The 13,574-nt window shown below is 46.8% G+C and overlaps 1 protein-coding gene across 2 annotated transcripts in view; it reads left to right on the forward strand.

Annotated features, from left to right (window-relative positions):
- Nucleotides 1-526: 526 nt before the first annotated feature.
- KCNK5 (potassium two pore domain channel subfamily K member 5) overlaps nucleotides 527-13,574 on the forward strand; it is a 61,051-nt gene continuing 48,003 nt past the window's right edge. For both annotated transcript variants that reach the window (XR_004645026.1, XM_034764811.1), the window contains exon 1: nucleotides 527-883. Coding sequence is in view for 1 of the 2 variants with exons in the window: in XM_034764811.1 (XP_034620702.1) it covers nucleotides 698-883 (186 nt within the window). In the remaining variant the exon portion in view is untranslated. The remainder of the gene's footprint in view (nucleotides 884-13,574) is intronic.

A 13,574-nucleotide genomic window follows, 5' to 3' on the forward strand; every position in this document is an offset into this window, starting at 1 on the left:
CTCAGACACATAGTACAGGCGGAGGGGGTGTCTTTCTCTCTCTCACGCACACAGGGCACCTGCGGAGATTAGACTCCCTCCCAGCTCTTTCTACCGGGGCTCTAGTCGCCCTTCTTGGGGCCGCCGTGGCGGGCTGCGCGGCGGAGCGCACACACGTGTCTGCCAGGGGCGGGGGCAGCCCAGCGGAGCGGGGTCACAGCGGCACATGGAGCGGGTAAAGCGCGGCTGAACGCAGGTCCCGTGGCCTCCCTGTCCCGGATCTCCGGGGTGGGAACCTGACCCAGAGCTGCTCAGCCGAGGCGGAGAACTTTCCCCTCCATCCGCCCCGCATGCGCCGTCCGGGAAGGGGAGGGGGAGAGTAGGGGCACCAAATTCAAACAGCCGCCGAAGGCGCAAGGCGGGAGGCAGCCAGAGGGAGAGGGGAGAAGAGGAGGGAGGAGACGGTGGGAGGAGAGAGAGAGAGAGCGAGAGGCCAAGGGGAGGGAGAGAGAGAGAGAGAGGGAGCCACACAGACAAAAAGGGAGGGAGAAAAGAAAGGTGTGGGGGGGGAGGGAGAGCAGGGCAGGAGAAGGAGGAAGAAGAGCGTCCCAGTCACTCTCCAGAGAGAGCCTAAGGCTGCTGTTCTCTTCCTTGCGCCCCACCAAGGCATTTCCAGCGCCCTGCTCGTCCCTGTGCCTGAGCCGTCCCCTCCAGCACCATGGTAGACCGGGGCCCCTTGCTGACTTCTGCCATCATCTTCTACCTGTCCATTGGGGCAGCTATCTTTGAAGTCCTGGAGGAGCCGAACTGGCAAGCAGCGACGGAAGATTACAAGGACAAGAAAATTGAGCTGCTCAAGGAGTTTCCCTGCCTGAGCCAGGAGGGGCTGGAGAAGATCCTGCAGGTAAGTGGGGGCAGCTGCCTCCTGTCGCCTGTTCGGGCTGCTCTGGGGGTGACTATGGAGGGTTGGCCGTTTGAGAGTTTCCCTGCATTGTGTGTGACCCTTTTAACGGGGATCTCAAAGCGCGGTTAAGAGAGCTTCACAAATCCTCCCTGTGAGGCAAGGCAGCGTTAGTAACCCCTAGCCGAGACAGGGAGAGCTAAGGCTGATGTCTCCTTGACCAACATCCTCCCAATAACAAGACAAGTGTGCGTGTCATGCGATTACCCCTCTGAGCCAAAACTTTGAATGAAGGGCTACACCGCAATAGTGCTTTGTGTTCCCGTAAATGTCTTACAAGTCTCTTTAAAAGTCCCTGCCCCAAGCAGGTTCCTGACTTAGCTGGGACGCCTGCCATGCAAAACCTAGGCCCTAAGTAACTCAAAAGTTTACGTCTGGGGGAGATTTCTAACAGGGGAGGGCCAGTCTTCGTGGGAGGTGTGTGTTTTGAAGAGTAAATTCCCAAGTAGGGTGCACTTAAAACAGGTGTATGCATGCCTTTAAGGAAGGGGGAGGGGAATTGGTTTTCTAACAAAGTATTTTCATTCATACCTATGGGGTATGTGTGTGTGTTTTTAACATTTGAGATTTCATGAAGAATTTTATTTTTAAAATGAGAAAGGCGAGTTTGACCAATACTTTCTCTTAATTGGTGTATTGAGTTTGAATCAACTTCCTATAAATTTCGCACATTGCAAAAGTGTCAGTGCTGAGCATTCAAGGTTTTTGTTGTTGTTGTTGTTGGTTTTTTTTGTTTGTTTTTTTTTTTTTTTTTTTTTTTGCCAGTTGCAGGCTGGGCATGTGGCTTCCTTGGGGCACAGGCCAGCAGACTGGGTTTATATCAGCAGGTGATGTGCTCAGTAGGGTTCCCCCCCCCCCTTTTTTTTTTCCTTTTCCTTTTAAGATAATGCAGTATCTTGTATAGTTTTAAAACACATCTAACTGAAAGGAATAGTTGAGTTTACAATAAAAACGTGAGGTTTTCCACTAAAGGGAGAGATGCTAATTTTTAAAATACAGTTGGTTTACTGTAAGCGTAATTTGCCTGTACTGTCTGTGAAACAGTGGGTAGAGTGTTAATTTCATTTCCCTTGGTTTCAAAAAAGTATTGACTCCTCCTTAGGCTGCCTCAATAAGGTACTACTCTGGGGAATTACACTACTGAACTGTTGGCTGATGCATTACTGTAGCAACTCTTTAACGGATGAGATTAGCAGAGCTACCAAAACTAACAGATTTCCCCTTCTTTTTTGAACTCGATGGGGATACTTTTGGATATCTGAATGGACCCTAGGTGGTGGCATGAGAATCAGGGAAACAAAAGATGAAGCCAAGCAATTGGTGCACTTGATCCTCTTCTTTGCTTGGCCTGTTTTTGTTTTTTCTATGTGCTTAGTAAGTTCTACTTTGAAAAGTTTGCCTGGGATCTGTGTTTAGCTCTAATAACTTGGTCTGGGAAAAACTTGGGTTAAGGGGAAACCAGTTAAAATTGTATGGTTTGCTTGGGTGGGAAGGGTTACAATTTGAACTTCATTTTTATGAAGCTTAGTATATGTGAAGGGGTAAATACTAGATATTTTAATACACCAATTACTGAGAACCCCATATAATATGGTGAGTAAATGCAGCGTATAGTTTAATCTTTGTAATATATAGCAAGTCTATTCTTTGCATCTCACTTAACCTCCATGATTTGTTACATCTATAGCACTGGACCGCTTCCTAACCATAAGGAGTGGTTGGTGGTGGAGGGGACGGGTTCCATGTATGTATAACTCCTCTTTACAGCTACTTAATAAGATTCAACAGATCACGCCGTAATACTAACCTGTTAGTGCCTTGCTATGCATCTAGTGTGTGCACTAATTGGCAAAACCATGTTGTCTGTCTCTTTGGAGCCCATGCAATACTTCTTACATGTAAAAAACACATACACTCAGTGCAGCCGTATATGGAGGTGAGCAGTGGAGAATGAAGAAAATGGGGTTGGCCATATGTTTGGTCCTAGCAGGGCCAGATTAACCTTTTGTGGGCCTTGCGCCAAACATTTTTGTGGGTCCCCATGGGGGCAATGGAGCATGGCGTGGGGGGGTGTCGGTCCCCGGAGCCGGACAGGGGCATGGCATGTCCGCTCAGCCCAGTGTGAGGGCATTATTTACAAACCAGCAGTTGCCAGATGCACAATGGCCTGCCTGGCCCTGTACTGCCAGTGTGCCCTTCCCCTCGGGGGTGGGCCTATGCCATGCCACACATCCTCCTTCTCCTCCTCCCCCCCCCCACTGGAACACGCCCCCACCCCGATTCCCGATGGCCAGAGCCCCCTGGACCCGCTATGCCCAGTACCCCCCCAGACCCTGCCACAAATTAACAGCGCCTCCCTGCCAGCAACCCCACCACAACTGCCCCACACAGAACCCCCACTCCCTAGAGCCCCAACACACAGATCTTCCATGCCCCCTCCCAGCCAAGCACCCCCTCCAGACCTCCCAGAGACCCCACTCCCCCACGCCCTGCCTCCTGGCACAGTCATGGGCCCTTCTGACTGGCCTGGCTGCCCCTCCATGTTTATGGTGGGGCAGCTGAGTCAAATTTTAGTGTCATTATGACCTCACAGCTGGAGCAACACTCTGGCAGCAGCTGTGCTAATTTAGGACAGGACCACTGCTTAAAAGGGGCTGGGCCAGGGCCCCTGCTGGCTCTGCAGCCTGTGGAACTTTAAGCAAGTACAAAAACCTTGGGGGGGCATTAGCTCGCTCAGCATCTCTAAATTGATGACACTGCCTCAAAGGACAGACAAGTTTTCCGACAACTGACTGGGAGTGAATCCTAAAGTGTCTTGGCAAAAAGAACTATGGGATAAATCTCCAGACACACATGTGTGAATGCAGAAACAGTGAGGACACAATAATGAGGGTAGGCTTTGCCGTGGGAATGTTCACACCCAGGTTAGCCTCACCCAGGTGCCAGTCACCTTGGCCAGCTGTGCAGTGAAGACAATACCCAGTGACTTTTCTTTCTATTGCCCCTCAGGATTCTGTCCTTTATCCCCCTCTATGCCTTTCTCTCTCTATACCTGCAGCCTGTCAGGGTAATCCACTGGTGGGCTGTGAGTAGGGTGACATCCAGATTTTATCGGGACTGTCCCGATATTTGCTTATTTGTCCCGCGTCCCGACCTACCTTCAGTCAGGACGCGAATTGTCCCAATATTTTGCCTCCACTCACAGGCAGAGCTCCGCCCCCTCACTGCCCCATTGGAACCCTCCCCAAATCCCCGCCCTGGCCTTGCCTCTTCCCCAAGCACGCCGCATTCTTCCTCCTTCCCCCCCCCTCCCCAGGCTTGCGCTGATCAACTGTATGGCGGCGCAAAGGTGAACCATGGTCACTGGGAGCTGTGGGCGGCCGTGTCTGCAGACAGTCAATGTAAACAAACTGTCTCGCAGCCTGCCAGCGGATTACCCTAACGGGCTGCATGTGGGTCACAGGCTTCCCTCCACTGCTCTACACCCTTGTCCCTGTTAGAACTCTTCAAGCTCTTATGGCTTCATTTATCATCTCCATGTTGACTACTTCCAAAATAACCACACTTTTCAATATCTTGTCCCACCTCTCTGATGGGTGTTCCGTTGCGAGCTCAAACTCAACATGGCTAAATTGTGATGCTGATTTTTCCCTTCTCTCACTCCTCTTGGTAACAGTTGATGATGATTTTGCTATCCTCCAGGTCATCTAGGCTTACAATATTGCTGTCACTATTGTTAAACTATTGTATATAGTGTCCTAGTGTGCATGGCATTTCTCACAGAGAATGAAAATGTGGAGTGACATCCAGCCCCACTGAAGTCAGTGACAAAAATCCTATCGATTTCAATGAAGCCCAGGATTTCACCCATGGTGCCTGTATTACTTACAGTCTGAGTCATATTTAAATTTTCTTTCCCCCAACCAGTATCCGTGCTTTTGTTGACTCCTGCTGGTTCTTAAAACATCTCTAAAATCCATCCTTTTTCTGTCTGTCCCTGATCATCCGCCTGAACCTCTGGAACCACCTGTCAACTTACTCCCCCTCCAGCACATCCAAAACTACTACGCTGGTAAAATTATCTTCCTCTCCATCGGCTCAAACTGTCATGCCTCTGTTTGAGTCCCTTCATTTGCTTCCCTGAACTTGTCTTCAAGGTTCTGCATGACTCTAGACCCACTCACATCTTTACTTTTGTCTTTTCCCTTCTCTCCCACTACTCCTCTTAAGCCTTCTGCATGGTTGCTCCTTTTGTATCCTTTCCCCTCAGTACTTGCCTTCTGAGGCTTTGAATAGCCTCCTTGACAGGGGCAGCTCCAGGCACCAGCGCAGCAAGCGTGTGCCTGGTGCGGCAAGCCACGGGGGGCGGCAGTCAGGCAGCCTTCGGCGGCATGCCTGCGGGAGGTCCGCCGGTCCCATGACTTCAGCAGCAATTTGGCGGCGGGTACACCGAAGGCGCGGGAGCGGCAGATAACACGCAGAAACGCTGCCAAATCCGCATGACCAGTGGACCGCCAGCAGGCGTGCCGCCGAAAGCTGCCTGACTGCCATGCTTGGGGCGGCAAAAAACATAGAGCCGCCCCTGGTCGTTGATCTTGTATGTGTCAGTTGACTGTCCTCCCGTCTTTAATATCCCTTCTTCCTGTGAAGCCTTTCAACAAGTGTCCACCAAACTTAGCTTATCTTCTAATAATCAACCCCAAGGAAACCACAAAAAACATGCAGAAAAGGTTAGCTCTGCTGACCTGCTTTATGTAATAGGATGGTGGGAAAGAAAACAAAAATAACAAGAAATAATTTTGTCCCAAGAGCAGGGCTGCATGCTGTCTTGTCTCATACCCAGCACGCTGTGTTCTGATTTAGTGTCCAATTAAGTAGACACATTGGGCACAAGAACAATGGAAATTCTTTTTGTGGAGTGGCTGCAGAATCTGGTCCTATGATCTTAAGCTCCAAGGAGCCAGGGACCTTATCAATTTATTTGCTTGTCAAGTCCCATTTAGACTAGTATTTCTATATTAACGGACTAAAATTGCTTTTAAGGGGGACAGTGTCAGGTCAATTTGGCCTAAAATTTAGATTCTGGAAAACAAGGTTTCACTACACTTAATAATAGAAATGCACCGAATTAAAATACAGTCTCGTGGAAAAAGGTTAACAAACATTTCCTACAGAATTTACGAATGACACATTGCAGCAAATGCTAGAGCATGAGAACCTGCAGATGAATCCAACCAGTCTGTTTTTACCACCTGCACTGAGAGAAATGCAAAAAGTAAATAATGCAGTGAAAAATAAACTACTCTTCTAATAACCTTATGTAGTGTTTGTAATAAAGGTAAGGACACTTGTTCCCTATTAAGGATTCCTAAATGCAATGTTTGAAGTGTGTCTCACTGAGGCATGTAGAATTATACCAATGTGCACAGTGTGTATATGTTGTGTAAATGGCTGCTTTCAGCCAGGTGACGCTATGCTTCTAGATAAAGCAGTTAAGCCATGTTTCAGTTTTCCTCTGATCAAACCCTGTGTGTCCTTATTTTGACAATTTTACACACGCCTGCAAGGAGATGTTGGGGATTGGTGGGGAGGCACTCACATGCTCAGTGATGTAAATTGGTGTCTGAGGGTCCACTCCCAAAACTTTGTGAAATGCCTTGTGTAATTTTCCACCTCCAAGAAGATTCTGAGGAATTTCAAAACTGCACACGTTAATTGGTCATTTATCTGGAATAACTATAATTTACAGTTAACTAAATTACCAACAAATGATGAACACACAAAGTAGAGGGCCCCAAATGCCCTTGAGAATTATATTTTTAAAAGTCTTTTGCTTTCTAAATCTGCCAGAGCTAACTCAACAGAAGGCTGCATGTTGTTTCTGGTGAGGAAGGTTGTCATTTAGCTTCACGGGGCCAGGCAGCATGATTTTTCAGCTGGGCTGGCTACCACAGGAGCAGAGAGGAGAAGCTTGGGATAGTTTACAGCAGTTCTCAAACTTATTGCAGAGCAACCCCCTTCTGACAACAAAAATGACTAAATGAGCCCAAGAGGGGGGATTGAAGCCTGAGCCCACCCAAGCCCTACCACCCGGGGGGAGCTGGAGCCAAAGCCCAAGCCCCACTGCCCTGGGGGGGGGAGGTGGACAAAGTCCTGCCACCCCAGGCAGCAGGGGGCCAAACCCAAAGTCCAAGCCCCAATGCCCAGGGCTGAAGCCCTCGGGCATTGGCTTCAGCCCCAGGCATTTCGGCTTGGGCGTCAGCTTCAGTCCTGGGCCTCAACAAGTTTTACGCCAGCCCTGGTGATCCCATTAAAACAGAGTCGTGACTGAGTTTGAGAACTGCTGGGATAGTAGCATAAGGCTTGGTCTAAAACACAGTTTTTGTACTGGTATAATTATGTTGGGAGGGGGTTAACCAGCATGGTTGTATTGGTATAACCCCACTACTGTGGATGGAGTTATACTGGTATCGAGGTGCCTTATACCAGTATAGCTTATTCCTGTTCATGTATGGAAATAGCTATACTGTAATGGACCCTTTTATACCAGTATAAAACTGCATCCACTCTAGTGGGGTTGTACCACTTCAACTACAATAGTATAAAGTGGTACAACTTTTTGTGTGCAGACAATGAAATCTGAAAATTTGTACATGCAACCTGCTGTTGCAGCCAGTTGCAGGAGGAAGCCTCTGATAGAGCAGTGAGGCCAGGTGGTGACTTCTGAAGACCTGCCCACTGCTTTTCTTCCTCTGTTGTCGGAGTGCATTTTCAGCGCAGGGGTAGATGAGGCTATGCAGTCTTTCCCCTTCATTCCAATTTCTTTCATCTGCTCATTATTGCCCCACCCAGCTTGTGGAACACTCAGGTAACAATTGGGACCTATACTCATGTGGTGAGTCTTACCGATCTTGTTTATTGGGAACTTTTTCTTGTGGCGGTGGTGGGGGCAGCCAAAATATTTCTCTTTGATAAGCCAGTAAGTTTGGCTGGTGGCAGTGACGGAAAGAATTCAAAGCTATGTGTAGGAAACTTGTTTTGGGAGAAAAACCTACAAAAGGAAGAGGAAAAACTGCCTGTTCCAGCTAGTGATGTTTGCTTCCTTTAGGTATTTGAGCAAATAATTAAGATCTTTATTCAAAAATCTTACAACACTATAACCAGAAGGCCTAAAATATATCTAAAGTAACCAGATAGCTTGACTATTTGGACCAGGGCCCAGTGCTGTGAAGAAGTGCTAGAGAGAACCTCAAGGAGACCTCGGATTAGTGTGCATGTGGTTTTTTTGGTTTTTTCGTGGTGGTTTTTTTTTGGGGGGGAAGGGGTAGAGGGGTGTGTGTGTGGTTGTTTGGGGTTTTTTGCTAAAGAAAAATACCTGCAAGGCAGTTCAGAGAGTATGCAAACAGGAGGATATAGAAGTTGACAACTTCAGGCAGGATTTAAGGATTTTGTCTCAATTCCATTTTGTATATGTGGTGGTTTTGTTTTGTTTCCCTCTCATATTGCACTTCTTATAAAAGAAATAAAATACTTTCTTTGAATGCTTGATATCCAGCGTTCATTACTTCAAAGTTAACATCATAAGGTTTAATTTTGTGTACAATATTTCTCAGGTTTGAGAGCATCTGTAAGCTATTTTTCCAAAACTTGAAAGGCTATTAAGATTTAACTCCACTTGCTCAACGCTCAGTAAAGGGAGTAGAGATTTTTAGTGGTGATTCATTCCCCTCCAAGTTAATAAAGTAATCAAATTAGATTTGCTCTTCATTGAAAGGTGCCATTGGCATATTTTCATAAGAATTGTGTTGTATGTAAATTGGGCACATAGTGTCACAGACCACATAGCTGCCCCGATTTCCTGATTTGCTGCCATCTAAAGAATTGGGGGGGGGGGGGGACAGAATTTAATAGTAATCTGAGCTTCGTAGTTTGCACCAGGCTGTCTGATTTTTCCCAAAGCAAAATACAACATGAAATATTTCCAAGTCTTATGTGGTTAAAAAAATAAAATCGAGCCACCTCCACAGGAATGGGACAGGAGATTGCTAATACAAAATTCTTCTTAAGGGAAAATATAATCGTTGTTAATCTCTAGAGCCAAAGAATTTTTAAAGCACAAATTAAGTCTTATCTCTGAAAGGTAAGTATTGTTTTACACATTTTAGAAATAGGGGAACTAGGAGCTTGGGCCTTAATTGACTTGTTTGAGGTTGCTCAGCAACCAGTTGCAGAGGAGGGAATGGAACCTAGGACTCCTGTCTTCTTTGGGATTGCCAACCCTCCAGGATTGTCCTAGAGTCTCCAGGAATTAAAGATTAATGTCATGTGATGAAACCTCCAAGAATACATCCAACTAAAACTGGCAATCCTAGTCTTCCTGCTCTAACTACTAGGTTATGCTGCTTAATAGGCAGTATCTATCTATACTAGGAAAATTGGGACCCACAATTCACCAATAGAAAACAGTACTGCAATACTCTGTAATTTAGGTAACTTCAGAGTGAGTAGGTGGAGGCTGGGGAAGGGCTGGGTGTCTTGTGGGGTTTTTTGTTGCTGTTTGTTTTTAGTTGCTTTATTGTCTAATCCTATTTGGAGCAGGGTTAAATGGCAAGGTGGAAAAATGCCTGAACCCTATCAATGCTACAGCCTCCCCTATTGCCACTATCTGTGGAGAACTCTGAGTCCGAGTTTTCCTAGCACAGACTCAGCCTTAGGTGCTGCTAACATAGTCTCCCCCTGGTTATTTTAGGAAATAATGCATTACATCATGCCACCATACAGCTGTTGCATCACCCCTCTTGCTTCTGAAGCTTGTAAAAATTCAGGATTGCATTCCATTTTTCCACTGATCTTTTTGGAACAAAATGTTACTTTCACCATAAATAAGAGTTCAGTTTGTTTTCAATTAGATTTATTTTCCCACAATGCTGTTAAATCCTTAGAACAAACATACCAACAAAATAGAGATACAACCAGAAACAAACTACGTTGCAACTGACATTAACAGTCAAGCAACTGTGCAGTCTCTTTAGAAAATAACTAAAACATTTGTTGCTATTAAAAAAACAACCGCAAAACCAAAAAAAAAAAAAAAAAAAAAAGACATAGTTGGGACACATGGCTGAAAGATCATATTTAGCCCCTCTTTAAACAAAGTACTGCATTTGTAGCCCTCTCACGGAGTTCTTAACATAGTGCTATATTTAAAAAATGCTTTTACGGTGGGCGACATGGGTGACTGCCTAGGAGACCGTGGTTGGGAAGGGCGGGGCGCAGTGGTCAAGAGGGTTCCGGCACCCGGGCAGAGTAACCCCTGCCACTTGTGGGTGGCTTTGTTGCCCCATGCGAAGTCCTGGCTCAGCAGAGCAAGCAGGTGGGTCGGGCCGGCTTCCAGGTGCGGGGGTTGTTGCAACTTGCCCCTGGCGAGGGTCTGCCCCAGAGATGAGCTAGGGGAGCCCCGGTGGGCCCAGGGGAGTGCCCTGCAGGGCGGGCTGGAGCCAGGGCTGGCCTTGCCCCTGGGGCTGTGCCATGCACTGGGGTGGGGGGTCCAGGAGAGTGCCAGAGGAAGAGGTACTTCTTCCTGGTGTCTCCTGCACTCACACTGGGCTGCCAGGCGCAGTCTGGCAGCCACGGTAGTTGCTCACCCACCCCCAAATGCCTGTGGAGCAGGAGCGGCTGGAGTGTGCCCGGGCTAGTGGCGAGTGTTCCTGGGAGCATACAGCAATGCCTGAAGATGAGTGGCACTGAGGAGCGGAGCCAGCGGGGCTCCCTGGGGGGCGGATAGGTTCATGGCAGTTCAGGGAAACAGACCCTGTGCTGGGCATGTGCTGTGCTGAGCTTCAGTTTGTGCCTTGCAGAGCTGCCTTCCCCCCTCCCCTGGCACGTCACATTGTCACCAGCTTGGCATTCTGCCCACTGGTGCCAGGCACTGCCAGTGCCTTTTGCAGCGGTCTCTGCTGTAGGTGCACACAGTCTGTACAGTAACTTAAAAGCTTCTCCAGTAAACTCAAGGTGTGTGACTGTACGGTGTATCTGTACTTCAACACAAAGAAAGGGAGCCAAAATACAAGTTCGTCCACAGTGCCATTTTCTGTAAGGCTGGCCCTGCTTTTACTTGAACCATGTGGTAGCCTTCCTGGGGGGCTAGTAGTTTAGTTTCTTAGCAGTGGCTCTCAACCTTTCCAGACTACTGTACCCCTTTCAGGAGTCTGATTTGTCTTGCGTACCCCCAAGTTTCACCTCACTTAAAGACTACTTGCTTACAAAATCAGACATAAAAATATAAAAGTGTCGCAGCACTGAAAAAATGTTTACTTTCTCATTTTTACCATATAATTATAAAATTAAGCAATTGGACTATAAATATTGTACTTGCATTAGGGTGATCATATGGCCCATTTTATCCGTGACAGTCCCCTTTTTAAGCCCTGTCCTGGATGCCCCCACTTTTTTTTGGCAAAAATGGGTATTTGTCCTATTTGCTCTTGTCAACTGATCATCAGTTGGCAAGAGCCAATGGAACAAATGCCCAGTTAGCCAACAAAGTGCGTATGACGGTGTGCAGGAACGTTCAGGGGCTTGGTGAGCAGCAACAACAGGCACTGGGCCTCAGGCTGTCAGCCACAGGCGGCGTGGGGCTCAGGAAGTCAGCCCCAGCCCTGGCAGCACAGTGTGACCAGAGACTCCAAGTGGCTTGGGCCAACCCCATGCGGGGATGGGGGAGCGGCGGGGAGTCTCGGGCCAGCCCCGTGCAAGCCCAGGGCTCAGGCAAGCATCGCCACCTGGCAGCTCAGGCCAGCCCCATGCAGTGTCCTGTTTTTACTTTGGGAAATACGTCAGCTCTAGTATGTAGAGCAGTATAAACAAGTCATTGTCTGTATGAAATTTTAGTTTGTTCTGACTGCTGGTGCTTTTTTATGTAGCCTGTTGTAAAACTAGGCAAATATCTATATGAGTTGATGTACCCCATGAAAGACCTCTGCGTATCCCCAAGGGTACATGTGTCCCTGGTTGAGAACTACGGTCTTGGAGGGATCACCTTGTGCAGCAAAATTCCTTTAACAATACTAACCCAACTGAAAATCCAGGTGACTTGGTTTCTAAAGGATGTAGATCATGCGAAGACTGTTCATTTTGACTATTAAGTGGAGTATATATTAGGGGAATTGATTTGGGTGGTAGTTTTTTTTTTTTTTTTTTTTTTTATGTAATGATAAAATCTATAGGGGAGTTTATGTTCATCAAAAAGAAACTGGAATTTCAAAATGTAATTTTGTCAAATGCAAAATGAGAAATTCTTGAATGCTCATTAGCTATCACTTAGTATCTCGTTACTAACTTTTTTTGGCAAGTTTCCTACATATAACTAACTGTATCTGAATTTTTTCCCCAACTACCTTGGCTTAAGACCTTGATTAATGACTAATTTAAAAAAAAGAAAAAAAAGTTGTGCATATCATTTTAAGCAAAAAGGCCCCAATTCATAAAATCACTTGAACACATGTTTAAATTCTACTGACTGTCTACAGGACTCAAGCATATGATTTGCTGAATCTGGATGCAAGTGCCCTTATCTATTCACATCTCTACAAACCTGCATGTGTGAACTTCACTTCAGTTTCATTGGTTTGATCTGCCAAGTAGCAGAAATTAGGAGAATGGTGAACGTTTATCACAGAGTTATTTAAATACCCTGGAATAAATTCTGCCCTTAAATTCACTGAAGTTAGTGGTCTGAGAGCAGAATTTAGTCTTCTGTACTCTCCATTCTACCTCAGGTTCAGGTTTGTTAAACAAAGACATGACAGAACCCTGGTGTGTTAGTTTGGTATTGGTATGAAGTGCTCCTATTCCTCTTTGATTAACAAGAAGTTGGGATACATATTGCAGTTTCCAAAGAGTTGTGTTCTGCTCCATACATTTCGGCAATATTTTCTTACCATGTGGCATAACTGTAGCCCTGGATATATTTGCATAAATGATGTATTTAAATACAATTTTAAAAATCTGAGTTAACAGGAGGATAAGCCATTCCTCAGCACTCTGCCTGAGCAACTCTGTTTTCACATCAGTCCCTATTTGACTCTCTCACTCGGGTGCATAAGTTCCTGTGACCCAAGGAGCCATTGATTGTCAGTTACCTTCTGAAAGCTGTTGCTAGTTCAAAGACCTTGGGTGTTTCTTCCTTTTCCCTAAGAAAACAGCATAAAGAGGGAAGGGGCAAGGAAGCATATAAACAAATTGTGGACCATAGTCTTTCAGAAAGGGCTGAATCTATCACACCATTAGATATTTCAAAAGTTCGTGTTCCATCACCATGCAGGTCTGTAGTGTGTTCTCCATACTCACTTGGTCTTAGCCCTTGCTGTGGGGTTGGTGGTACAGTAACTTGTGCTCTGGGGCAGTGGTTCTCAACCAGGGGTCCAGGGCCCACTGAGGTGTGTGTGTATGTGGGGAGGGGGAAGGAGGGGAGCGCAAGCTGGTTTCAGGGCATCTGCCAAGCAGGGACAGCATTAGACTCACTGGAGCCCAGGGCAGAAAGACGAAGCCCCACTGTATGGGGCCCCCACTGACGCTGAAAACTGAGCAACTAAGCTTTGCAGGGCTCTCTGTAGTGGGGACCTCAGGCAGTTGC

The sequence above is a fragment of the Trachemys scripta genome, chromosome 3, assembly GCF_013100865.1.
Source record: "Trachemys scripta elegans isolate TJP31775 chromosome 3, CAS_Tse_1.0, whole genome shotgun sequence".
Taxonomy (NCBI): domain Eukaryota; kingdom Metazoa; phylum Chordata; order Testudines; family Emydidae; genus Trachemys; species Trachemys scripta.